At 41.8% G+C, this 26,864-nt stretch overlaps 1 protein-coding gene across 2 annotated transcripts in view; it reads right to left on the bottom strand.

Annotated features, from left to right (window-relative positions):
- Positions 1 to 26,864, bottom strand: part of TNPO1 (transportin 1) — a 105,561-nt gene that overhangs the window by 40,874 nt on the left and 37,823 nt on the right. The window contains exons 1-5 of one of the 2 annotated variants that reach the window (XM_075541158.1): positions 15,078 to 15,200; positions 14,831 to 14,944; positions 10,345 to 10,420; positions 6,373 to 6,522; positions 19 to 125 (exon numbers count right to left, since the gene is read on the bottom strand). In XM_075541158.1, coding sequence (XP_075397273.1) covers positions 19 to 125; positions 6,373 to 6,522; positions 10,345 to 10,420; positions 14,831 to 14,935 — 438 coding nt within the window. In that variant the 5' untranslated portion in view covers positions 14,936 to 14,944; positions 15,078 to 15,200. Of the gene's footprint in view, positions 1 to 18; positions 126 to 6,372; positions 6,523 to 10,344; positions 10,421 to 14,830; positions 14,945 to 15,077; positions 15,201 to 26,864 lie in introns of those variants that run through there. The other variant, XM_075541157.1, reaches the window with a different exon arrangement.

Genomic DNA, 26,864 nt, shown 5'->3' with positions numbered 1-26,864 from the left:
GAAGGTACAAGTCCTTACCTCACAGGTGTTGTAATCTTCTGAATCTAACAGGCTGCAGAGCTTTGGTAAGAGGTCAGGCCAATTTTGCAGTTCTCCCTTGGAGGCTATAGTTGTAATCAAAATACCTTGAAAGAAAACACCCATTTTAAGGAAATTCGATTGCATTATGTAAGACAGCCACCAAGCACGCACAAATTTTTCTCCCTCTCAAATCAGCCAAAACAAAGAACCAAAAGAACTCACTCACTGTCATTGATAAGATTACGACTCACAGTGATTCTATAGGACAGAGAACGGCCTCTGGGTTTCCAAGACTTACTGTGACTCTTCACGGGAGTAGAAAGTCTCATCTTTCTGAGGAATGGCGGGTGGGTTCGAAGTACTGACTTTACAGTAGCCAGATCTTGCCCCGCTATCAGTGTCTGGGGTCTTTAAAGGTTTGTTTTCAAACAAGCAGCTCTCTAAGTAAGAGAGGTGCACATGGAAGAAGCACACCAGCAGCCCATGTGATCCAAGGATTGTAAATAATAAAAATCCACAGGAGGGAATGGCACCAGAGTTCAAACTGCGAACACCTGGTTTGCAAGCGGCTATGGATGACGGCGGAGTCCAACTTCCACTTGCCGGCTCCACCCACGGATTTACCCTCCAGTGACTCCCCGCCCGAGCATGCCCCATTGAGGGATTTGAAGGGCGATGATCAGACAGAGAGCATTGTAAAGTGGATTATGGCAGCCACGGTTAGGTCAAAATGCAGTTATGTATCATTTGATCTCCTTTTAGACCCATTTTAAGGCTGTTTCCGTTTAAGACCAAAGGAAACTACAAGTGGACTAAGCCCCTGGTGAAGCCCCGAGCACTGACCAGGGGTGAGACTTGCTAACGTGTAGAATGCACTGGAAGCGGACTGTTGCAGATACAGCTAGGTTAAAATTTAACATGCTATCATTTGATCTACCTTGACTCATTTACATGTGTTCTAGTTTTCAGTATTTTCTTTTTCACTTGTTTTTGTTTTATTTTGTTATTGTTTTTTGATGTTTTTCTGCATATGGAATCTACAGAGTACTGGATTAATGGCAAGGGAATTAGGCAGAGGGATGGAGAGCTAATAATGATGAGCAAGATCACAATAATTGATGTATAACAACCCTCCTTCCCGAGGGGGGGGGGAATAACAAAAAGGTGGGTGAAGGGAGACAGCAGATGGTGTAAGATATGGAAATAAGAATTTATAATTTATCAAGGGTCAGGAGGGTGGGAGAGGGAGGGAAAAAAGGGAATACCAAGGGTTCAAGTAGATAATGTTTTAAAAATTGTGATGGTAGTATTCTTGATACAATTGAAGTACGGATTGTTGTAAGAGTGCTAAGAGCCTCAACAAAATGACTTATAAATAATGAGCACAGGAATGAAGAAAATGTTCGACGACTGACTGCACAACTCTTCTTGATGCGACTGAACTACTGAACTGTAGGATATGTAAATTATATATGTAAATTACACACCAATACTGTTGGGGGAAAAGGTTAGGTCTAAATTGGGGGAGGGGCAGTTTTACTCTGTCCTATCGGGTCACTGTAACTCAGCATCACCCGATGGCAGTGATTTACACACATCCATTAGGAAATCTATTGTCTTTTTGCTTACATGATTTCCATTGAAAAATTTGAGTTTCTTCTTACTGGTTTGCCCTGATAGGTGATTCCCCCCCCCACCCCATGTCATTCTCAGGAGACTCATTTTAGAAAGCGACTCTGATGTGCCGAGGTGATTTTATTTGGGGGACAATTCTATTTGGGGTTCTCTAGGCCTCTTGGATGGTTGTTTTCTGTTCTGTTATAATGTTAGGGAAGTTCTCTTCTATTATTCCTTGAACTAGTTTCTCCGTTTTTGCTCCTTCCTGTCCTGGAATATTTTAATATTTAATAGTGTCCCATAGAATTCTGACATAATTCTTCAACCTTTTTGATTTGGTTATTTCTCTTTTTGATTTTTATAGACTGATCGTGTATGTTGGTCTAGAGATATTTGTCTATGAGATCATGGATTTGTATTTCTATTGCTTGAATTATTCTGTTTTGTTTTACGAAGGTATCATCCAGTTCTAACATCTTAGGGTTTGGGTTTGCCTTCTGGATTTCTATTTGGAATTGTTGAATTATTCCCAATTTTTCATTATTTTGTCAGATGGTTCTTGTGAAACTTTTTTTTTTCTTGTTGTAATTATTTTCCATATACCCCATTCCTTTAAACTCCCTCATAAGAGGATCCTTTCTGCTCAGCTCCAACATCTTTTGCAGCTAGATCTGTGCTTTTCCCATGTGACTGTGCCATCTTGTTTTCTCAAGTGCAGGGACTGGCTGATGTCTCTGAGACACGAGGTCTGTATTTGTCTCTGAGGTGAACAGCACCCCTTGTGCACGTTAGTTCTGGAATAGAGAAGGGAGACTAGGGTGGTGTGGCTATAGCCTATTCCATGCAGGGGCTCATGACAGGAAAGTTATGCACTGCCCCGACTGAGGTCCTGGTCTCCTGTGTTTTTTTTCAGGGAGTGTGTAGGTAGGCCAACAACTAATAAATGTCCTGGAGAGTGAAGGCAATATCCAAAGCACTTTGCCTGCCCACTCAAGCTGGCTCCACTGATTCTGAATATCAAAGCTGGGTCTAGGTTCTCTTTAAATTAAGACCCTCCGGTTGTGAGCTGACAAGCAGGCTTTTCTCTTTCTTTAAACTCTGGAAAACTGAAGCTCAAATTCTCCCATGCCAGTTCACCTAATCTTGCCCTCCCTAGGGCGAATTCGTTTCCCCTTTATGCTGATTGGAATGGGTGCCACAGTCCTCTGTGGGGCCAGTTGCAGTCCTGAGCTCTGGGTCAACACTGCGCATCCACTGAGCCTCCAGCTAATTTACCATCTGAGTTCAATCCCATGAACTGCCTTTTTTTTTTTTTCAATGACAGTGGTTTTGGTTTTTATGAACTTCCCAAGAGATACTCTATTTTTATGATTTTTTCTTTCTTTCTTTTTTTAAATTATTTTATGAACTGCCTTTAACATGAGTCTTGGGTTCAAATTTCTGGCAGAGGCACTTCAGAAGTAGCCTCTGTCAGCTGTAGTTTTGTACTGCAGTGATGCTGAATAGTTTCAGCTGAGCTTCTAGGCTGAGGAAGACTAAAAGACTTGGCAATTTCTTTCGGGAAATGAGCTCATGAAAGCCCTACAGTGGTCCCTTCTGCAGTTAACAGCATAGCAAAGGAGCTGGTACTACATTATTAGTTTAAGTAGGTCGGGCCCTACTATTCCTCTAAATCAAGCTTTGTTAACCTTTGCACCACTGACATTGTAGATCAGATCACTCTGTTGAGTTGTCCAGTGCCTCGCTGGATGTTAATCAGCATATTAAAAACAACTTTCCTTTTCCTGATAGGCCTGGGCAAGGTGGGTGGGAATATACTGACTGGATTATGATTCAGCTGTGGTTGACTGCTAACAGGGTTCAACGTGACTGCCATCCTAAGGAGTATGAAATGAGTCATCTCAAAAGCTGTAGAGAAAATCTCAAACTCCAAAGTGATGAGCCAGTGCTTTAAACCTCTTTGATCCAGGCCATGTCTTTGATATCAGAGGAGTAGCAGTGACAGCAGAACCAGGAGCCAGAGCACAATGCAGTGGATGCCCAGCCCACAGGCCAAGTAAAGCTGAGTGCTTTGGGGCAGGTGGCTGGCTTGTGGAGTGGGTGCCTCTGGCCACTTAATTGAGGAAGCTGGGTTTGCTGATGCATGGAGCTACAGCTGAATGCTTTTAAATGGAGGCCTGCAGAAAAGTGGCACGACCTCTGAGCATTTATTAACACCCCTAAAAGAGTTCTGTAACATTGCTGGAGCAGAGCAGAGCAGAGTAGAGGCCAGGTCAAGTAGCTGAGGGCCAGAGAAAGGCCTGACAGATAAGGAATCAGTAACTGTGTCCTGAGCATTTCTCACTCAAATTGTAACCTGTTTGCATCCCTCAGAAAAGCATCATCATGAGCACTTGTGAATCGTGTGTCCACTGCACCGACTATAGAACCCAGCCGCAGAACTAGTGCCACACAGACTGGCTGGTATCCAAACAGGAGAGAAAAGGGCCAGATGCAGATCTGACCTCTGCCCTGGGGCAATCAGCCCGGGGTGGGGGCAGGGTGTTGGCCACTGTGGAAAACCTTACATGATTTTTTTGCCAAGTCTGCATCTTGCTCAGATCAAGACCCAGCACTTTGCCTTGGTAGCATTGTCAGGTCAGTGCTCGATTGATAACCACAGGTCAGAGGTTCAAATCCACCAACAGCTCCAAAGGAGAAAGCTGAGGCTATTTGGTTCTGTAAATAATACAGCCTCAGAGACGCTATGCAGGGTTGGTATGAGTCAAAATCCCCTCGTGTCAGTGGGCTTTAGATCACACATCTTGGCTTGTCATCAGAGCTACGGTTTTGTGCACTTGAGAAGGTGGCCTATTACACCGCTTGCTGATCCTGGAAATTGTCAGCAGCCTGCCTCTCATATGCTGACCCAGGATTCATTCACCTGTGCATCCAGGCACCTACCACCTGACCTGATCTTTGTTTCATCAGGCCCCACAGTTGCATGAGTTAGAAGACGCCATAGCATGACACCTGACCCAGGGACCTGGAACCTGCCCACCTTTACAACTGTTTTAAGTCATTTCTTTGATATAAACCCTTCTAAACACACACACACACACACACACACACACACACACACACACACACACACACACACACTTTACTGGTTTTCGTTCTCTGGAGGACCTCACCTAAAGACAACACAATTTTTTGGACCAAAAATTACAAACTCATATACACGTAGAGACATGTAGTGTAATCACCAAGCTTTAATAACAATTGATCAAAAAATGGTCAATCTTGTTTCATCTATATTTCTACCAACACTTCATATTTACATACTTACAGTTGTTTTATTTGGAAATATACTGCTAAGTATTTTTGCAGCTCTAAAATTTTTTAGTGAAACAAAACAAAAATTTCATTGTTTCTCTACTCAAAACTGCAATAGCTTCTTACAACAAAAATATCTCAGTATACAAAAACGAGACCAGGAACTTTTCAGATTCTATTGTGTCACAAAGCAATAAAAATGTTATTATTCATGTATGTCATAATCACTCGTCCCTTTAAAAAAAATAAGATCTCAAGTCACTATGAAGTTCGTAATCACTTCTTAACGAGGCTCTTTATAAAAAAAACAGTATCCTGAATTCTGGCCAGTAGTACGCCACGCCACAGCACACTTGTTATTTCTACTTCTATCAGTCAATGTGGGCTTACTGTCAGCTGTTTACCCCAAACCAGTTCACACCAGTTATAGTTAATGTAGGGGCTTAGGGGCTCTGCTGGTGTAGTGGGTTACATGTTGGCCTACTCACTCCAAGGTTAGCACTCTGAAACCACCAGCCACCCCAAGGGAGAAGATAAGGTCTTCTGATGAGTATAGAGTCTAGGAAACTCACAAGGGCAGTTCTATAGGGCCAACTCACTCTAAGTCAGAATCAACTTGCTGGCAGTGAATTAAAATTAACCAATGAACATCACATAAAGTGGTAGTTGTTCATAGAAAACAAATTGAATGCTCTAAAGACTCAAAAACTGATGCTGGGTGAGATATAGCTAAAGCAGCTATTAAAAATTACTGGAGAATAGAAGCTTGAGTTCTACACTTACACTGCTTCACTAAGTTTTTCTTTTCACATAAAAATAAGTGAAATGGCCACACATTATGAAAAGTACTCAAGAAGACTCTGATCCTAAATTTACAAAAATTCTTTAAGGTTCACATCCCTTTTTGATGCTTTATCTGACCAACTTTGATTTAGACCTGGCCAGCCTGGGTAACTGTGGGCTTGCTACGTTGAACCTAGGCCACTGCATTTCAAATACCAGCAGGGTCATCCATGGTGGACAGGTTCCTATCCTAAGATAGATTAGGAAGAAAGGCCTGAAGATCTACTTTAGAAGACAGCCCCCCCCAATGTTAGAAACACTAAAAATAGAGTGGTTATAATGAACTTGAGCAAACCAGCAACAGTGAAAATGGTGCAGAAGCAACATTTCATTCTGTTGTACACAGGTCACCATGCATCGGGACAGACTTGATGGCAGCTGACACAACTCTAACATTACTTCAAAAGCACGTAAGTAGCACACACACACACACACACACACACACACACACAATTTACGCTTCACCACAAATTCAACGTGAAACGGCTAACAGAACAAAAGTTCCTATGGAAGAATTCTGCCACATCTGAATTAACAAGTAGTTACAAAAAAGGAAAGCTGAACTGGTGAACTTACCTACAGTGGCTCTAATCAGAGGAGAAGCATCACCAATATTATTCAAACATTCACTTTTAATAAAGTCTGTTACACCATTTGGGAAATTCTGAAAGTGTGCTTTCACATTATTCTTCAAGATAAGACCACTCAATGATCTTGTGGGTTCATCTGCAATAAAATGACAGAGGTGCAGTTTTCATTTCAATACACACCAAGAACAGTGGCTTAAAAAATTCTGTCAAAAAACCTGATTGCAACTCCTTGTAAATTTTGTATAAATCAGGAAGAAGTATCAAAAGTACCAACAGATTAGCTCCGTGATTTAACCCAGGGTTTCCGGACCTTTGCACGGCTGGCATCTGGGGCCAGATGGTCCTTTGTTGGAAGCGGCTCTCCTATATCTCGGGCGCTCTGCAGCATCGCTGTCTGCACCCTCTAGGTGCCATTAGCACCTCTTCCATGGCGATAACCAAAAATGTCTCCCTGAGTGCCAAGTGTCCCTAGGAGAGGGGAGCCACATAGTCTCTGGATGAGAATTACCGATTCCATTTAAAAGTTAGTTTTATTTATTAAGATGATTGTACTCAAGCATTAATGGAACCTGATAAAAACACCAAATTACAAATCAGAAAATATCCAATTAAAAACATCAAGTGCACAGATCACCTTCTGTAATCTATATATTTGCTCTTAATTTATATCATGCTTTTCACCAAATGCCTTTAAGTTAATAAAATGGTGAGATTAGTTTTAAATTTCTAAGACCACTAAAAGTTTTTACTTAAAAAAATTGTACTAAAAAAGATATTGATTGTACTACTAGTAGAATCCAATGGAAGGAGGCCTGGTGCAGGGTGAGTTACTCACTAGGCTGCAAACCACAAGGTCAGTGGTTCATCCCCTGGCAGATACACAGGAGAAAAACGAGGTTTCTTGCTCTCCAAAAATTTAATCTCGGAAACCCACAGGGGCAGTTCTATTCTGTCCTACTGGGTAACTAAAAGTCACAATCAGCTAAATAACAGAGAGTTTGAGGGCTTGCTTTTTTTTTTGAGAATGTAATGGAAGCTTTACCACTTGACCTCACCACCAATCATACAAGGGGGGCAGTGTTTTGAAAAGTTCTTGGGAAAATCTCATTACTTTTTAATTCCATTTGTTCATAAACTAAAAAACTAAAAAATCTTCTGCTGTTAGCAAGAAGCCTTTCTACATGCTTACTGTGAACTAAGTGCTTCCAAGGACTTGACTACTGCATAATATCCAAAAGCTCAAGAGACAGATATTATCCCCATTGCAAAAGTGAAGAAACTGAGGCCTTTCTTTGCTAAATAAAAGGCTATCAAATGGGGGAACCAAAGGAGCCAGGTCCCCACTTCTAAACTTAGAGCCACCCTACAGCATCTCCTTCCTCAGACGTTCACCAACAGCTGGTGCTACTACTGCTTGCATACCTAATCACCTGGTGCTATTGTTTATATACTTTATAAAGAAATAAAACCCAAGGATGTTCTGGCTAGCAGTATACTCCCAAGTCTGATTAGCATTGGAACATTCAGAGATGAAGAGAGGGCAAAAACACAGCACCGTTTCTCTGGCTATCAATCCATTCCGGCAAGGCAGCCTAAGATTTTATGTCACCATCTAGAGCCTTCTATCCAATTTCATTTACAATCCTTTCCCAGTGGGAAACACAGAATGAAAAACACATGTGCTTCTCATTTAAAATCCTCTTTAAAATGGAAAACTGGCATGAAATAAAGCAAGAGCCAGATACTTAACTTCCTCAAGCAATTAGCTTTTGTCTTGTTAGCTCTTAATAATTCAGTCATATAACAGTAGCTTAAATGGCTTTGTGTATTTCTTTATAAGGCATACTCTATATTGTTTTTTACAATAAAAGTTACAAGATGAAGCGTTTGGGCAATTTACAACACGAGGTTAAACTGCTTAAAATTAAAAAAGGTGTACCCCCTTTGCCCAAAATCCACTTAGAAAAACCAACTGATCATTTTCTTTTTTAAAAGTATAAAGCTTCACTGGGCTTCAATACCCGCATCTGTCAATTCAGAGAATGAGATCAGCGGAGTCTCTTCCAGATCCACGCTTTACTCCACCACCGCTGCATACAAATCGACATGAGAAACGATGATTAGGTGATCAGATAGGTGGTTTTATTTTTTTAAGGTGTTGCCTATTTTTTTTCTCCTTTAATATGGATGGCCAAAACACTATTGTTTGTTAAAACAGAAAACTAGATTTAGTAAACCTGTGTTTTCCTGGGGAGGAAGACCTGAAGCATGAGCAGAACTATCGAGTGTCAGACACAGGCACAGCTCTTACAAAGTCCTCTGAGAAACTGCCTACATGAATTGGGGGGCGGGAAGAGATACTCTTGAGGTTTAAAGAAGCTCAAAATCCTTTCTAACAATTACTGTTTTGCAATTAATCTCTGTAGAGACAATTACATCCAGTATCTTTTGAATTACAGGTTATTTTTTAACACTTACGAAGTATTCTTCTATTTCAACATAGTCCGATGGGAGTCTAATACTGTAACAATCTTAAAGTTTGCAGTTTAGGGTGGGAACAGGGTAGAGGCTAGATGGTTGGTAAAAGTTAGTTTAAAAATTTTCAAGTATAACAATTAGATAAACTAAGTTAATTCACTAAATACGTTTAAAGCTTTAAAAAATAAATAGCCCGTATCATTGATTATATGTTTATAAATGGGGAAAAACACAATGTATCATAAACACATCAACTGGGAATACTGATTGCTGAGGTAAAAAATATACAGAAGGAACTTCTAGTCTCTTAAAACTTGGGATTGAAAATTTTAAATGTTACACATCCCTCGATCACAAAATTAAACCCACCAAATTAAGGAGAAATTTATTTGAAACGAATTCAAATTCAATCACTGGGCTGTATACAGATTTATAAAAAGTTATAAAAATCTAAATAAATATGAGATTTTACTACAGATTAAGACTCAAGAGATTGACTCAAGAGGTCTTGGAGCTGAACCTTATAGATGGTCTGGTAGTGTAACACCGGCATTTTATAGCTGAAAGAAGCAAGAGAAGTTACATGAAAAAAAAAAAACCACACACACAAAAACAAGCTAAGTGACTTAGTGTCAGAGTCTAAAACTTATTTCTCAACTCTTAAGTGTTTTGTACTAATTGCACTATTGCTTCTGAAACACTTATCCTTGAATAGGGTACAGCACTTTCATTTAGAGGCTAGCCAGTCACTCAGTAATATCTGAGGGCTTCTATGTGTCTGACCATGTTCCAGGATGGACTTCTGAACATTCAAACAACACCATGAAGAATGTCCCACACTACAACTTAAGCTCCATGAGGGCAGACGTGCCTCAGTGATAGCTTTAAGTTTTTTGGAAAAGGTATTAAAAAAGTCAATGAAGATAATGATACATTTTGGGTGAAGAATGAAAAAAAAAGGGTATACAAACATACTAGAGGGTGGGAGCATACAGTTCAAGAGATAAACAATCATGCCTGGAAGACAGGATGAAAAGTAACTTTTTTGTCTTTTAAATATATTTTCCAATAAACACATACTGTTTTACTAAACTAAGCATACAAATTTTATGCTTTGAAAGATAACAATCTATGACAACCATGTCACAGGACTTAAGTAAAACACCAAAGTAGACTTTGCTGCATTCCTTTCATTTGCAAAGGGGATTTATTTTATAAACACCTAATTAACAACATTTAGATGTTTAATAGCATCCAGTTGTTACTTTTAAGTTTGCCCACCGCACAACTGTAAAAGCAGGAGGTTCTTACAAAATAAAATCCTTTGAGAGGAATTAATTCCAAACAACCAGTATTTTCCTATACCTCAAGGGAGATGGGTGATCGCTAAAACTACACAGCCCTGTTGCTTGCATAAAATACGGTGTTTCCTAAAGTCTTAAAAACTGGAAAATATTTCTATCAACATAAACTTACTTACCTTCAGATTTTAATTTTGTAAGAACAAAAATCAGGTAGTTGTTAAAATCTGGATACTGATTGAGTTGTTCCAGTTTCTAGAGCAAACAGTAATTAAGGAAACTTTGCAGTGTATTCTATGGAAACAAGTAAGCATTTTTATACTAAAATAAAAAATCTGTGATTTTTAGCTCCCCATCGTTAAGGTTAGCTTATTAAACATATCCATACATAACTATAGTCAATACAACACACTGAATATACTCTCATGTAAGCTGACCTGATACCAGCCCCGGCACCTAATTTTACCACAAAAGCTACATTAAAAATGTGCTTGCTGAAAAACTTGGCCTACATGAGTATATATGGTAATCAAGTTCTAGCTTCTACATACATAGCACTTTTTTTGAAAACAATGATTATTTGACCTTTAAAATATAGACAAGAATGAAAAAGCACTTTAAAGAAAACAAGTCTTTCGGCATCAAAGATCTTTTAGGGAAATTAACTTTACAAACGGGCTTTTTAAGAATAAAAAATATTAACTTTCTTTAGATGCACTGTTCAAACCCACTGTCTTGGGAGTCAAATATGACTCATGACTCTCTATAGGGTTTCTGAGGCTGTGGATCTTTTATGGGGGCCAGTAAATGGCCAATGTTCCCCCTTGCAGAGTGGCTGGTAGATTTGAATAGTTGAACATGAAGTTGGCGGTGCAAGGCTTACCTGGGAATGCCACCCCCCCTCAAATTAGGGCCTGAGCTCGAGAGTATGCTAGAGAACTGCCCTGCATGCAAAGGTCCATTTATCCAATCCCATCGCACTATAAGATTAGTCCATTTCCGATACCTTCAGGACCAGGGGTGTGAGGGGCGATGCTGGGAGAGTGGAGGGTGAGTGGGTTGGAAAGGGGGAACCGATTACAGGGATCCACATGTGACCTCCTCCCAGGGAGAGGGACGGCAGAGAAGGGGGGGAAGGGAGACTCCGGATAGGGCAAGATATGACAAAATAACAATGTATAAATTATCAAGGGCTCATGAGGGAGTAGGGAGCGGGGAGGGAAGGGAAAAAAAGAGGACCTGATGCAGAAGGCTTAAGTGGAGAGCAAATGCTTTGAGAGTGATTAGGGCAAAGAATGTACCGATGTGCTTTATACAATTGATGTATGTATATGTGTGGATTGTGATAAGAGTTGTTATGAGCCCCTAATAAAATGTAAAAAAAAGGAAAGATTAGTCCATTTCAATAGTTTTACACTACAACTGTTTCTCCCCAAGATCTAACACTTTCAGTGACACAAAGTTATAGATGCTTCCTTGTTGTGAAGGAGCTCTGATGGCCTAGGGTAGGGGTCCTCAAACCTTTTAACAGGGGCCAGTTCACTGATGGAGGGCAGGACTATAGTTAAAAAAACAACCACGAACAGATTCCTGTGCACATTGCACATATCTTATTTTGAAGTAAAAAAACAAACGGGGCAAAAACACCCGGCGGGCTGGATAAATGTCCTCGGCGGGCTGTATGTGGCCCATGGGCGGTAGTTTGAGGACACCTGGCCTAGTGGGTTATGCAGTGGGCTGCTAACCACAAGGTTGGTGGTTCGCACCACCAGTACCCCCTGCATGGGGAAAAACGATGACGGTTCCATTCCCACAAAGATTACTACCTTGGAAACCCAAAAGGGCAGTTCTGTTCTGCCCTACAGAGCCATGATGAGCAGGAATGACTCTAAGGCAGTGAGTTATTTGTTGTTCATAGCTGTTGGCCCCCACAGTGGCATACTGCCGTTAAGTCTCTCTTCACACCGAAATTCTCAAACTCCTTCTGTATTTGTCAACTGTGCTTTACAACACAGACGTAAATGCTTTTACTCAATTGCCCTAAATTTCGGATCAAATCCATAATAAACACTCTAGGCACACATATTGGCTACTGATCCCACATTTGAATACACACAATGTTTAGAGGTCAAAATGTAATTTGGCCAGAAAATACATTCTCCAGTAAAATTCCAAGCTGTCACTACTTTCTTTGAGCAGAAAATTGCAGACAAGTGATTTCTTGTTTTAGTGAATGGCTTTTTCGTGAAGATTAACAGCATGCTGACAGGTTACTAAAGCATAAACATTTCCTAACAAAGTTTACTTCCTCACAATATGAGCATACAGATAATTATACTAGTAAGATGGTTTTCCAAAAGTGTTCTAGTTGCAACAACGACCATCAATAGGAGTTGGAAAATGAAATATGTGGCTAATGGCTTCATGAGATCAGAACAGGATTCTATAGAATATGATCAAAAGGGAGAAAGTACAAAACAGACTCTAGATTTTATTTAAACACAGACGGTCAAACTATTGCCGAGATAATCTTTAACCCTTAAACCAGAAGTATCCCCTGAAGTCTTTACAACCAGAATAGAAGTTGACCTTTAACTCCTATAACGAAGTTCTGCCTAGAGCATCATGGTTTTTTTAAGAGCTATCCATATGCGATCAGAACGACTAGGAGAAACTCATAGATCAGGCAGGAGCTGCAAAGAGCAGAAAAGGAGGGAATGGTTATGCCATTGTTAGAATATAATCGATATCACTAAATTAAACAGGCAGAAACTGTCAAACTAGTGTGTTTCATTGTATATATTCTCACAAGAAAAATTAATACAATTCAGAAAAAGATCAAGTGTGCCTGTGGACTAGAACATGAACCATTTGTTACCTGTGCGATGAGTATACACCTCTAGCCTCCAGAAACCTACACAATCTGAAACTTTATGTATATTCTAATAAGTGAAAATAGGGTTTTATTGTTTTAAAAGGGTACCTAAGGCTATATAAAACCAATAATACATTCTTTCCTGAAAGAACAAGGCCATCATTAAACTGTGGTTGAACCTACTGGACTCAGAGACCCTCTATGGACAGTTAGGCACTTGGAAAATAGAAAACATTGCATATTTTGAATTAAATATTCCCCTTTACTAGTAAGATAAAGTTCATCTTTCCCTCCTCAGAGCACAGAGATCAGGGTGGTAAATTTGACCAAACCCAAGAACAGCAGCATAAGAATGGTTACTTAATAGAGACATAAAAGAATTCGTGCACAGCTAGTACACACATTTGTGTATGTACACATATATGCTTATTTTAGGAAGAAATTACAATATGGCTCTGAGGTTGGTTAATTTTAGAAATGCCAATGATACAAACTGTCATGTAATACTTGTAATCCATTAAAATTCCAACATGTTTTCTTTCATTCCTAGAACTGCTGGCTATGAAAACACGAACCACAGGATTTCGGTCACAGCTCACACCCCCCCCCCCCCCCGAACCTTAGGCTTTCCTCACTCAGTGCATCCAAAAGGGAAGGGCTTACAAAAGCAAACCAGAGCACCTTCCAGTTTTGAATGGGCGGTGTACGAACCAAGAAGCTAAGGTTCCACTCCTCCATGGAAGGGCTTTCGCTACATCCATGCGTTACTTATGTTCCTCTATTATCCGAGCTTCTCTGTAAGTGTAGCCTCACTTCTGTGGCATTTAACTTCCCAACAAGCCCGACTAACACCAATAAAAGCCTACTTAAAACTGTATTGAGCAACTCTGTGCTTAACAATGAAAACTTTTCTGCAGAAGTAGATTAAAAAATTAGCATAAAACAAAGGCAAAGGGGCATTTACGATGGGGCGAGTGCCCGGTTTCTTTCGGAGTCCAACAGGCAGGAAGGACTCCCCAAGCCTCGTTTAGGATGCCGCAGAAAGCACAACACGTAACGGCGGCTCCGTTCCTAACTTTTTGCTTGGGCAACCGCAGCAATGGGGCGGCCACACCAGCAAACTAGGGAGACGCAAAACTGAGCAGGCTTGAGCCCACGGGTGAAAAAGCAATCCTCACGGGGAGCCAGGGCGCTCGCAACAGGTGTGAGCAGGGCATTCCCGGGAAGAGGCTTGAGCAGAGACCCTTTTCTGGCACCGCTAGGTCGCGGCGGCCTTTTGGAACCAGGGACGGGGGCGAAAGCCCAGGCCCAGCGCGGGGGAGCTCCCCACCGCGCGCGCGCTCCACCATTCCCGGCCGCGCCGCTCCCAGCGCCCTAGCGCCCGGCCCAGTCCCCACCCGGCGGGGCGCATTGTGTGGGCTCGGGGCGTCGGGAGCCCGCAGCTCCGCCCTCCCCACCCTCGGCAGGTCAGCGGCGGGCGGGGACGTGGCGGCGCGGCCCGGCCCGCGCACATGTCGCGAACGCGGGCCCGGAGCCCTCGCCGCCCGCAGGCCGGAAGCCGGAGGCCGCGCGCCGCGAGCCCCACGCAGCGGCGCCCCCGGCCCGGGCCCGAGGGCCGCGTGCGCGACGGCTCTCCCCGCGGCGGCGGCCGGGCCTCTCCCCGCGGCCGCGCGGGAGGGGGGCCGCGAACGGGAGCGGGGGAGGGGCGGCGCAGCCTCCCGGCCGCCGAGGAGCTGGCCCGGCGCGCGGGGTGAGCCGCGCGGGCGGCGGCGAGGCCTCGGAAAGGATACTTGTTGCACGGTTCTCTGGATGGTGGTGTCTGGGGACTGGGACTCCTTCAGCAGCTGCAGGATTTGCTGAAGCCCTTGCTCATCAGGTTTCCACTCATACTCCATCTTGGTTTGCTGCAAATAAAGCCAGACACAGGAAGAGACCGAGCAAATGTTACTCCCCGTGCACAGGCCCCAAGGCTTCCCGCGCCGAGCAACCCTCTTCTCCCCACGAGAACGACCCCACTCTTCCCCAGAAGCCTCGAACCTGCCGGAGGTGCTCCGAAAGAAGCCTCGGACCGTGAAGCCCAGCGGAACTGCTCCCAGCAGCTCGGCCGCCAACGTCTGCAGCTGCTGCCGCGGCCGCCGAGCGCAAGGAGCCGACCAGACTGAGTCACCGCGAATTTGCAATCTGGCCCCGAAGATCCGCTCACGGGAGCCCCCTGGGTCCTAGTGCCACGCAGTTTCCCACAGCCCAGCACAACTAGCTCTGTCCACACACCTTTGCAGACTCGGGCTAATCTAACTGCTTCCAAACACCTGAAGAGATCTGGGTTTGTTTCCTACTAAGTAAGCGAACTGAAATAAGAATGATTGAAATAAAGGGTATAGGCTGACGACAACTCTTACAGATTTCAGACAATTAGTGAGAAGCAATAAAAATATATTCACCTCGAAATATAAAGAGCTAAATAACATCTAGTCCGGACTCTCAATGATGCATTGCAATCAAAACCCACATCTCAAACGGTATTCAGCACAACAATGGCAGAATGGATTGGGGGTGGGGTGGGGTAAGCATTCTTTTATACACTTCTTTCGAATACGTGAAATAAATTCCATTGTAAAATAATTTCACTCCACAACTGTATGTGGATTTGGGGCTGGAGGGAAAGACCTGAAAAATAATGTAACTTTACCAATAGATAGTGTTTAATTCTATCACGGTGTTTTCATATACCTAGTCTGACTACAACCTGGTGAGAGATGATTTGACCTCAAATCATCTCAAAATTTATCTGAGCAAATTATCAATTAGTGAAGACTGAGACAAGAAAGATTCGTTTAAGCTACTATCAGTTGCATCTCTCTAGTCAATTGAAACTATTATACCAATAACATTAAAAATCATTTTATTAGGGGCTCATACAACTCATCACAATCCATATATAAATTGTCAATAAGTTTTTCAAACAAAAACATAACAAGTCTCAAGAATAAAGAATTTGTAAAAACCATATTGATTTTGATGAAAAAACAAAGACTTTTTCATATGGCCCTATTGCTACATGATAGTGACAGTTGATATTTGCACAAGTCCCTCCCTAGTAGTAGTAGCTTATTTTTTTAACACCTATTTTTCCTTGTCTCATTCCTTCTCTAGTTAATATTCTGCAATCTGGCTTTGTTCACCACCTTCTTTTGACTTGTTAGTCAATCCAACAAATCAAACTTCCTATTTAAAACAAAAATATCATTTGCACCTACAGTTTATTCTGTAATAATGGGATGGTCTTGTTTGTTGCCTAAATTAATATATCATGAAATATTCATGAAAATATTTTTAAAAACCCAATAGGATTCTTCCACATCGCTGCTATGATTTGTTTTTAAATCCTTTTCGTTGATGTATACAAAAGCATCTCACTGATAAATATAAAAGCATTCAAAATCTTAAGTATACAACTGGAGAGATTTTTACCAAGTGAACATACCCATGTAACAATCCCTGGCTCATGATCATTGTGTCTCCTGTACCCACTCCTAGTTACCACCCCTCCAAAGGGCAATCTCTATTTTAATATCTATCAAGATAGAGTGAAAAAGGAGTCCACATGGCACAGTGAATTACACCATGGGCTGCTAACATCCAGATCAGCAGGTCAAACCCACCAGCCTCTAGGTGGGGGGGGGGGGGGAGAGAGAGAGAGAGAGAAAGGATGCTGCTGTCTGCTCCCATGGAGTTACAGAGTCTCAAAGAAGAGTTACAGTCTCAGAAACCCACAGGGGCAGCTCGGTTGCTGTGATTCAGAATGGACTCAATGGCAGTGAGCTGTGTTTGTGTGTATGCTTACACAAAGATAAATCAGAAAGTAAGGCTACAAAATTACAGAAACCTTTATTAAGCAAGAACATGCAAATGTGCATTATTGTTTGAGGACATATATTCCATGTAGATTTATAAAGCACCTTTGAAAGCAGTATATAATTTCACAGATTCATTGATAGTTTTTTACCCCCCTAATCTTTCTTATTGTGATTTAGCTGATGGTTTACATAGTAAACCATCATGTTTACATTCAAGTATTTACACAGTGTTCTTCAACTTAACCATTTCAATCCCCTCAGTCAATCATCCTGCTTTCTCCCAATAACTCCTGTTTCCATTCCTCCTTTTCCTCTAACTCTGTCCTAAGTGTCCTTTGGCTCCCTGGTAGTTGATTATTTGAACACAGGGATGGGTTGAGTTCTAGACCTAAAGGTGAGTAGGGGCCATGTTTTGGGGGCTCCCACCAGTATCTACTGACCATGAGGCCTGGTGTCTTAAGATTTTGAGTTTAGATCTGTGATCATTTTATTAGGGGCTCATACAACTTTACCACAATCCATATACACATCAATTGTGTAAAGCACATTTGTACATTCATTGCCTTCATCATTCTCAAAACATCTGCTCTCCACTTAAGCCTCTGGCATCAGCTCATTTTTACTCCTTCCTCCCCATTCCCCCTCCCTCATGAACCCTTGATAATTTATAAATTATTTTGTTGTATCTTACACTGTCCAACGTCTCCCTTCACCCACTTTTCTGTTGTCCATCCCCCAAGGAGGAGGTTATATGTAGATCCTTGTAATCGGTTCCCCCTTTCCAACCCATTCTCCTGGTATTGCCATTCTTATCACTGGTCCTGAAGGGATCATCTGCCCTGGATTCCCGGTGTTTCTAGTTCCTATCTGTACCAGTGTACACCCTCTGATCTAGCCAGATTTGTAACGCAGAATTGGGATGATAGTGGGGATGGGGTGGAAGCATTTAGGAACTAAGCTGTACGTTTCATCGTTGCTACACTGCACCCTGATTGGCCTGTCTCCTTCCTCCCTGGGACCCTTCCGTAAGGGGATGTCCAATTGCGTACCAATGGGCTTTGAGTCTTCATTCCACACTCCTCCTCATTCACAGTGATAGGATTTTTTGTTCTGATGATGCCTGATCCCGATTTTGGGTTCTGTTACTTCGTTCAGAACCTGATGCAATCCCTTCGGAGCAGTTGTAATGGTAGCTGAGCACTATCTACGTCTGGTTTCAAGGCTGTTTAGGCTGTTGTTTGTGTGGTCCATTAGTCATTGGACTTTTTCCATGGGTCTTTGATTTTCATTAATCCTTTGCTCCAGATGCAGACCAATATCTGCACCTTAGATGACTGCTCAAGAGCGTTTAAGAACCCAGTGCTAATCACCAAAGCAGGAGTAAGTCTTTGACAACTAGGCTATGACCATTGACCTTAATGCCCCCCAAGATTATGGTCCTGAGCCCCGAGGGCCTGCCCTCATTCCTCAGGGTGTTTGGTTATGACCACCAAGATGCCACAACTTTGTCCCCTGTAGACACCACCACATTTTTATGGATATATTTACAGCTAATATCTTCCATAAAACTTCTATGTTCTTGGGAATACTCCCATTCTCCCTCCCACCCCTCTTCAGTCTGCATTGTCTATCCAAGCATTTACTCGTAGATCACCACTATTGTAGAATTATGTGCCTGACAGTATTTGCCTGTTTAACTCCACTTCCTCAATATCTTCCCGTCTCCATCATTTTCCCTTACTTTCCCTCTTATTGTATAATGATTTCCCATTTACCCAAGTGAACATTTGTCTACCATTTAGCCTGTCACTTCTCCCACATGCTGGTAATCATTAAGTTTCCTTTAATGTGAAATTTTTTCTTGACTTTTTATAATAGCAGTCTCACAATATTGGTCCTTTTGTGACTAATTTCACTGAGCATAATAACGTTGCCCAGGTTCATTCATTATTTTGAGGTGTTTCACAGGTCCATCATCTTTTTTTCATTGTTATTCTTTAATTACTCTTTTATTGTACAATGTGTTTTGGTTGGGTTCTCCAGAGAAACAAAACCAGTGGCGCTTCTACGTGCAGTATAAAGAGGTTTAAATCAAGGAATGGCGTGCATAGTTGAAGAAATAGGTAAACTCAGTCCTGTTAAGTCAGGCTGTTCCTGACATAAGGAAGCTGAGGATCAGGAAGCAGAGTCATGAAGCCGAAATAGCAGGGGGCACAAGCTGGTGGATGTAGAGGTCTGAAGACAGCCGAATGAATCCACCATTATGAGCCCACTGATGGCTCCTGGGATCAACAGGCAACATGGCACAAGATTAAGGAACCAGGCCCAAGATCCAGCTCCAGTAGAAGGCAAAAGGCCAAGTGGATTTAACTCTCCTAGGTTCCTCTCTTTTATACAAAAACCTTTATGACATCAAGGAGGCATCATCAGGCTGTGATGCAATTGATAGATTGAGCTCCACCCCTACCCTTAACCAGGAGTTTCTAGTTGGCACAATCCCTAACCTTCCCACACATTATTTCATCATATGTTTGTACCAACATTTTAAAATTCATTCTTCCATTGATGGACATTTTGGCTGTTTCCATCTTTTGTGAGCAGTACTGCAATGAACATGTATCAATTCATGGCATGGCTCTTATTTCGATATGATGTATGCCAAGTAGTGGGATGGTTGGAGTATATAGCATTTCTATTTTAAAAGTTTGAAAGAAGTGCTCTACCGTTTTCCACAGTGATTGCAGCATCTTACAATCCCACCAGCAAGGTATAAGATTTTTGTTTTTTACTTTTGATATTAATGCTGGGGTGAGATAATATCTCATTATTTTATTTTCAGAGCCCTGGTGGCAGAGTAGATTATGAGTTGGGCTGTTAACCATAAGAGCAACAGTTCAAAATCACTAGCTGCTCCTTGGAGAAAGATGAGGCTTTCTACTCCCATAAAGAGTTATAGTCTCAGAAACCCACAGGGGCAGTTCTACTCTGTCCTATAGGGTCGCTATGAGTTGGTATCAATTCAATGGCAGTGAGTTTGGGTTTTTTGGGTTCTGGAGCAGACCCCACTGTTTTGAAGGGATTTCATAGTTGGCAGTTCAAAACCACCATCAGCTCGTCAGGAGAAAGACTGGGCTTTCTACTCCTACAAACAAGTTATAGCCTCAGAAAGCCAGAGCGGGTCCCTATGAATCAGCATTGACTCAATAGCAGTGAGAGTAAGGCACAAGACTTAAGTGAGAAAACTGATGTACAGCCATCCAGTCACTGCAGAAATATGTAGAAACACATTTTGTTTGGAATAAACCCATCCATGTATAAATTGGAGCCTTATTAGCAATATATTTTGATTTACCAAGCTGTAGCTCTAGATGGAGGATATGTCAAGAAACCATTGCTTCTCATCTTGATATTTTTATTAAAAGTTTCTGTTTTTGTAGCAATACTTTTTGCGGCATCAAAGTAAACTTCCCCATTAGGATTGAAGGGAGACTTATTAACAACTTGTGACAAACAGATGACCATGTTTCTTGCTGAGAGTGGGGAAGACTGGAAGAGCAAGGATCGCAGTCTTTAGTACAGATTACAACTCAGTGTAAAGAAGATATTTTCCTCACAACTGACTCATGGTGCCTCTACTGGGTTTCCCAGACTCTAACTCTTTACAGGAGTAGAAAGCCTCAGCTTTCTCCCTTGGAACAGCGATTGACCTTGTAGTTAGCAGCTCAATGCATAACCACTGTACCCCCAAATAACATCATGATAAATGGAGAAAAAATTGATGTTGTCAATGATTTTGTCTTGCTTGGATCCACAAATGCACTTGGAAGCAGCAGTCCAGAGATCAAAAGAACTGTATTGGGTAAACTGCTGCACAAGACCTCTTATAGAGTATTGAGGAGCAAGGATGTTACTTAGAGGACTAAGGTGTGCCTGACCCAAGCCATCGTATTTTCAATGGTCTCATATGCATGTGAAAGTTGGCCACTGGATTACGAAGACGAAAAAGAATAGATGTATTTTAATTGTTATGCTGGAGAAGAATATTGAAAGTACTATGGTCTGCTAAAAGGTCAAACCCATCTGTACTGGAAGAAATATGGCCAGAGTGCTCTTTAGAGGCAAGAATGCACGACTTCATCTTACATAAAGTGAACATGTTGCCAGGAGACCAGTCCCTGGTGACGGACATCATGCTTAGTACAGTGAAAGAAAGGAAGGCCCACAAGGAGATGGGTTGACACAGTGGCTGCAACAATAGGCTCAAGCACAGGAACCATTGTAAGGATGGCACAGGACCGTAACTTGTTTTGCTCTGTTGTGCAAAAAGTTACTATGCGTTGGAACTGACTTGATAGCACCTAACAACAACCACTTTTTGCCTTAACGTCATTATTTTCACCACTTGGAGGTCTTTTCATGTTTGTGAATGTAGTAAGCCAAAAAATTAAATTTTCCCCAATACTAGCTGAACCCTGTTTTATGAGTCAGAGTTTACAAAACCTACCTCACCTGTTGATGTGACATTCTGATAGCCCACTAACTGCTCTTGTGAACAGAAACTTAAGCCAGGAGGCCAATAGCAGTCAAGCCCAAAAGGCACCTTTAGTGTCTTATCCATCCTGCAGATGAACACATCATAAGAATATTGAGCCAAAGCCATCCTTCCTTCTTTATACTCTGATATCAAATAAATAGAATTCTTTTCACTTTTCAGACAGCTTAATATTAAGAGCATTGTAAAAATGGGATGGAGGCCACACCTAAACTCCTCTGGCTTTCCAGGTTGACTGCCACAGGCAAAGCAAAGACTGTGTACACCCTCCATCCTTTTTTGCCCTATTCTGACACCAACTGTCCACTCTACTTCTGTGGCTGGGTTCTACAATTCATAGCAATGGCCACACAGAACTCACAGATGACGCTCACAGCTACTGAGCTTACTAGGAAAGTTACCAGGTTACAATGCAGGTGAGAAAAGCTCAGATACAGTTGTTCAGTCAGGACAGTTTCTTCTCTGTTATGTCTATAGGCAGGCCTCTCTCTGGCCCTTGGCCAGTTGGCTGGGCTTCTGCTCTGCTTGGACAACATTACAAAGCTCTTTTGAGAATATGAGTAAATACCCAAAGGGTATGCTACTCATTCTGATATAAGCCCCAATCTGTAGGCACTCAGACTGAGTGGGTCAGCAAACCTACCTCCCCCAATTGAATGCGCAGAGGCACCCACCCCACAAGCAACCTGAACAAAGGCATTCAGATTCACTGCAATGTCTCATGCGCTGGTTCTGGATTCTGCTGTTGCTGCTCCATCGAGTGTCAAAGTTGTCTCCTACACTGAGAACATTCAATGTGCAGGAATCCCGGTGTCCCTACTCCTAGCTCTTCTCTCCTGATGGCAGTGAATCCCTTGTTTCTGAGGTGGCCTTTTCTATACTCACCGGGATGGCGATCACAATTAGCCCCATTAACAATCATGCAACAGAAAACCAAACTCAGCCATTGAGTGACTCTCAACTCATGGTGACCTGGTGGATTTCTGAGACTGTAACTCTTTACAGGAGTATAAACTCCCATCTGTCTCCCTGAGAGCAAAAGGTAGTTTTGAACTGCTGACCTTGTGGGAGCCCAACCATTACACCACCAGAGCTCGTTCACAGCTGAATCATAATCCAATCAGTATCTTTGCCCACCTTCTTGCCCAGATCCATCAGGAAAAGGAAGGCCATTTGGTGGAAGTAGCCAATGCTATGAGACTATAGATCATTTTGGAAGTAGAAAGCCTGCCCCTCCTCAGAGCGGCCCAGCGCATACCCAACTATGGCACCAGGGCTCAGGGCTATGCCTAGGAGAGCCGTATTAAATGATTATAAACATTTCATTTGACCAGACTATGGAGATGAGATAGGGCGATTGCAGACAGACTATTTCTCCATGCTTTCCTTAAGTTATAGAATAGTAGACTCAAAAACACTGGATTGATAATTGCTTGTTAAGAGATCTCAGACCACTTCGAACTTCTTTTTAATAGCCATATCCATTAAAATTAGGAAGAATCTTATCCCAGGGTAATCAGAGAGACTGGAGGGTTAATTTGATCATGTCTGAAGCACTTCAAACTAACCATGCACAGAATTACTATGAGCTAGAGTATAATTTATTTGAATAGTAAACTTGGTTTATGTGCATGTCTTAATTAAATTTAACATAGAGATTAATATTGGATTTTCTTATTAAATGTCAGCAAGTTACTTGGGTATTCTTCTTCCATGTTGATGACTCAGATAAAAATTTTTCCCAAAAAAGTGAAAACGTACTTAAAATTTTTCTTTTGTCACTGTTAAAACGTTGAGTTTTGAAACAAGAGCAGAGAAAAATTTTAAGTATTTCTTCCTTTTTTGAAAAATTCTCATGAGTTATTAAGAACATGGAAAAAGAATATCTCAAGTAATAATTACTTAAATTTTATAAGAAAATCCAATATTAATCCTGATATTAAATTTAATTAAGATATACAATGTAGTTTACTATTCAAAACTGATTTTCTACCTCACAGTAATTTTCTTGTGTTGCTTAACTTGCTGTGCTTCAGTCAGCTCTGACTCACAGCAATCCCAAGTACAACAGAACGCAGTACTACCGGGGCCGAGGCCACCCTCCCAAGCACTGCCATGCTTCAGCCCACTGGGGCAGCCACTGTGCCAACCCAGTTCATTAAGTGGCTTCCTCTTGTTTGCTGACCCACTGTCTGACCAAGCATGATCTCCTCTCAAGCGACTGGCCCCTCCTGCGAAAAGGAGAGACAAAGTCTCACCATCCTCACTTTCGAGGGCGATTCTAGCCTAACTACTTCTTCGAAGATAGACTTGTTTGGTCTCTGCAGTCCATACTCTTTTGACAAAACCATAATTTAAATACATCGATTCTTCACCTCCAGTCTTTCTTATCATGGTCCAGCTTTTGCAAGCACATGAAGTAGATGAAATTAGGTCAGGTGTCCTTTAGTCCTTAACTTGACATCTTTCCTTTATAACACTTTAAAGAGGGGTCTTTTGAAGCACATTTGCCCAAAACAGTATGTTATGTGATTTCCTGACTGCTGCTTCTAAAGCATAAATTTCCTCCTTAAGAGTATGCAAATAGAAAACTTTTTATAAATTATCAAGGGTTTGTATGGGAGGGAGGGGAGAGGAGGAAGAAAGTGAGGAGCTGATACCAAGGGCTCAAGTAGAAAGAAAATGTTTTGAGAAGGATGAGGGCAACAAATGTACAAATGTGCTTGACACAATGGATGGATGTATGGATTGTGAAAAGGGTTGTACATCCCCAATAAAATGATTTAAAAAAGAGTATGCAAGTCATGTGTGATTGCCCCATGGATTTCAATATGACCCCAGAAAAGGGCATTTCGATAGGCCACATAGAAGTGGTGACTCTACCAAACTTGATGCTTATTCTAGTGACTGATCTCCCATAATGTGTCCAAAGTATGTAAGCCAGTCTTATCCATCTTCACTTCTTTTTTTCCCCCTTTTCTTTTTAATCATTTTATTAGGGGCTCATACAACTCTTATCACAATCCATACATACATCAATTGTGTAAAGCACATTTGTACATTCATTGCCCTCATCATTCTCAAAACATTTGCTCTCCACTTAAGCCCCTGACATCAGCTCCTCATTTCCCCCCTCCTTCACCGCTCCCCGCTCCTTCATGAACCCTTGATAATTTATAATTTATTATTTTGTCATATCTTGCCCTGTCTGATGTCTCCCTTCACCCACTTTTCTGTTGTCTATCCCCCCAGGAAGGAGGTCACGTGTAGATTCTTGTAATCTGGTCCCCCTTTCCAACCCACTCTCCCTCTACCCTCCCAGTATCGCCACTCACACCACTGGTCCTGAAAGGATCATCCACCCTGGATTCCCTGTGTTTCCAGTTCCTGTCTGTACCAGTGTCCATCCTCTGGTCTAGCCAGATTTGCAAAGTAGAATTTGGATAATGAGAATGGGGCGGGGGGGGGGAGCATTTAGGAACTAGAGGAAAGTTGTATTTTTCATCGTTGCTACATCACACCCTGTCTGGCTCATCTTCACTTCTAAGAAGCATTTTAGTTGTAATTCTTTTTAAACTGCTGTTAGTCTGACAGTATCAGTATGCGTGTTCAATATTTTTTGCAACTTTCCAGTAGTTTTTGAATTTGAATGCATCAAATTCTGTCCTAAGGAACAGATAGACTGTGAAAGGATTATAGGCAACTGGCAATTTAAAGATGGTAGTTTTAACTATTAAACATCAATTGTTTTCTATTACTTTCAAGATAAAATGTTAACTTCTTTTCATGTACGAAGTTCATGATCTTGTCTATCACACCCAAGGACAACTTTATCTCCTATAATTCAACCTCAGCTTAATGGTCCAGTAGTATGACACTTTTGGGTTTTGGAATGGGGGAATCCTGGTTGAAATGCCCTCTTTTACTGATCTCCTGACATACCCTTTCTCAGTTTTCAGAGCTATACTTATTCTTGATTCCCAGACAACATACTGCGTTTTACTTGGCACTCTGGATACTCTTTCTTTTCTGAGACATTATGCTTGGATCACAAGTATTAAGTTTCTCTCATTCTAGATCTGCACTTCCCACCTATTTCCATTCTGTAACTTGCCATACTGCTTCACCATTATTTGCAGGTTTGTCTGTGTTAGGTTTATCGGGGGCAGGAGACCAGATCTTTTTGTCCTCTTTGTCTAGCAGTCTGATTCCATATGGATTTGTTGAGTACATACTATTGCTGCAATTAATCCAGTTGAATAAACTTTACGTCAAGCATCTACCATGTGCGCAGGGGGAACCGGAGATTCGTATGTAAGTAAAATGCAGTTCTTGCTCTCAGAAGTTCTCATTCAGAGCGTGACAAACGTGCTGCCTCAGAGCAGGCGATGAATGAAGTACAATCAGAAGACAGAAAACTCACTGTCACTGATTCAATTTCGACTCACAGTGACTCTCCACAGGGTTGCTGAGACTGTGAAACTTTCGGGGAGCAGTCAGCCTCATCGTTCACCCACAGAGCAGCTAGTGGGTTTGAACTGCCAACCCTGAGATTAGGAGCCTAAAGCCTAACCCACAGTGTCACCAGGGTTCCTGAGGAAGAGGGAAGAAAGCAAATATATTCTTCTAAAGAAAGTATATTCCTCTGCCCCCAAATCTGGTTCAGAGAATTTTTTCCCCCTTTTAATTTCACTTCAACTCAAACAAACATTTACTGAGTAGTCAGATGTTTCCACTCATATGCTGTGAATCACTATGAATGTGATAACTACGGGTGATATGATTTTCCAAGATGTAAATAATTCTTGGTAGGATTCTAAATAAAACAAAGTCCAATCCTCTTTCAATACCATAGTAGTTTTATCCTGGAACACTCAACATATATGAAAACACTACAGCAAATTCCATGTTTATATGTACAATGAGTTAGGGTCTAAAAACTATTGACTATTTTTCATTGACATGATTACTGAAAGGGGCTTAAAAATCATGCAAGGCTTAAATCAGTATCTACCAAAGCAGGACATATCATCGCCCCCTTCCTGGGGTGAGTGGGGTGTGGGGGGGGTCGGTCCTGAAATGATGGGGAGGAGTACTGCAAAAGCAGACACTTACACTTCATCCGAGACAAAAACAGGGGCGTTTGTGCCGGTTAAGTGATTTTGTTTGTTTCTGAAGAGGAAATGGTAGACCAAATAAGTTTGGGAACCTATGTCTTAGACAATTAATTGTTTACAGCAAGCATCTAACACTTCTGACTCCCACCCACAAACTGCCAATAAAAAAATGTAAGAAACAGCTGCTATAGGGTCAACTCAAACCTATGAGACCTCACATGTGTCAGTCAGAACAGCAGTGTACACGTACCACACCACAAGGTTGGTTTCCAATGGCTGATATTTTAGAAGTAGATTG

The sequence above is a fragment of the Tenrec ecaudatus genome, chromosome 2, assembly GCF_050624435.1.
Source record: "Tenrec ecaudatus isolate mTenEca1 chromosome 2, mTenEca1.hap1, whole genome shotgun sequence".
Lineage (NCBI taxonomy): Eukaryota > Metazoa > Chordata > Mammalia > Afrosoricida > Tenrecidae > Tenrec > Tenrec ecaudatus.
This window is presented reverse-complemented; position numbering and strand designations above follow the sequence as displayed.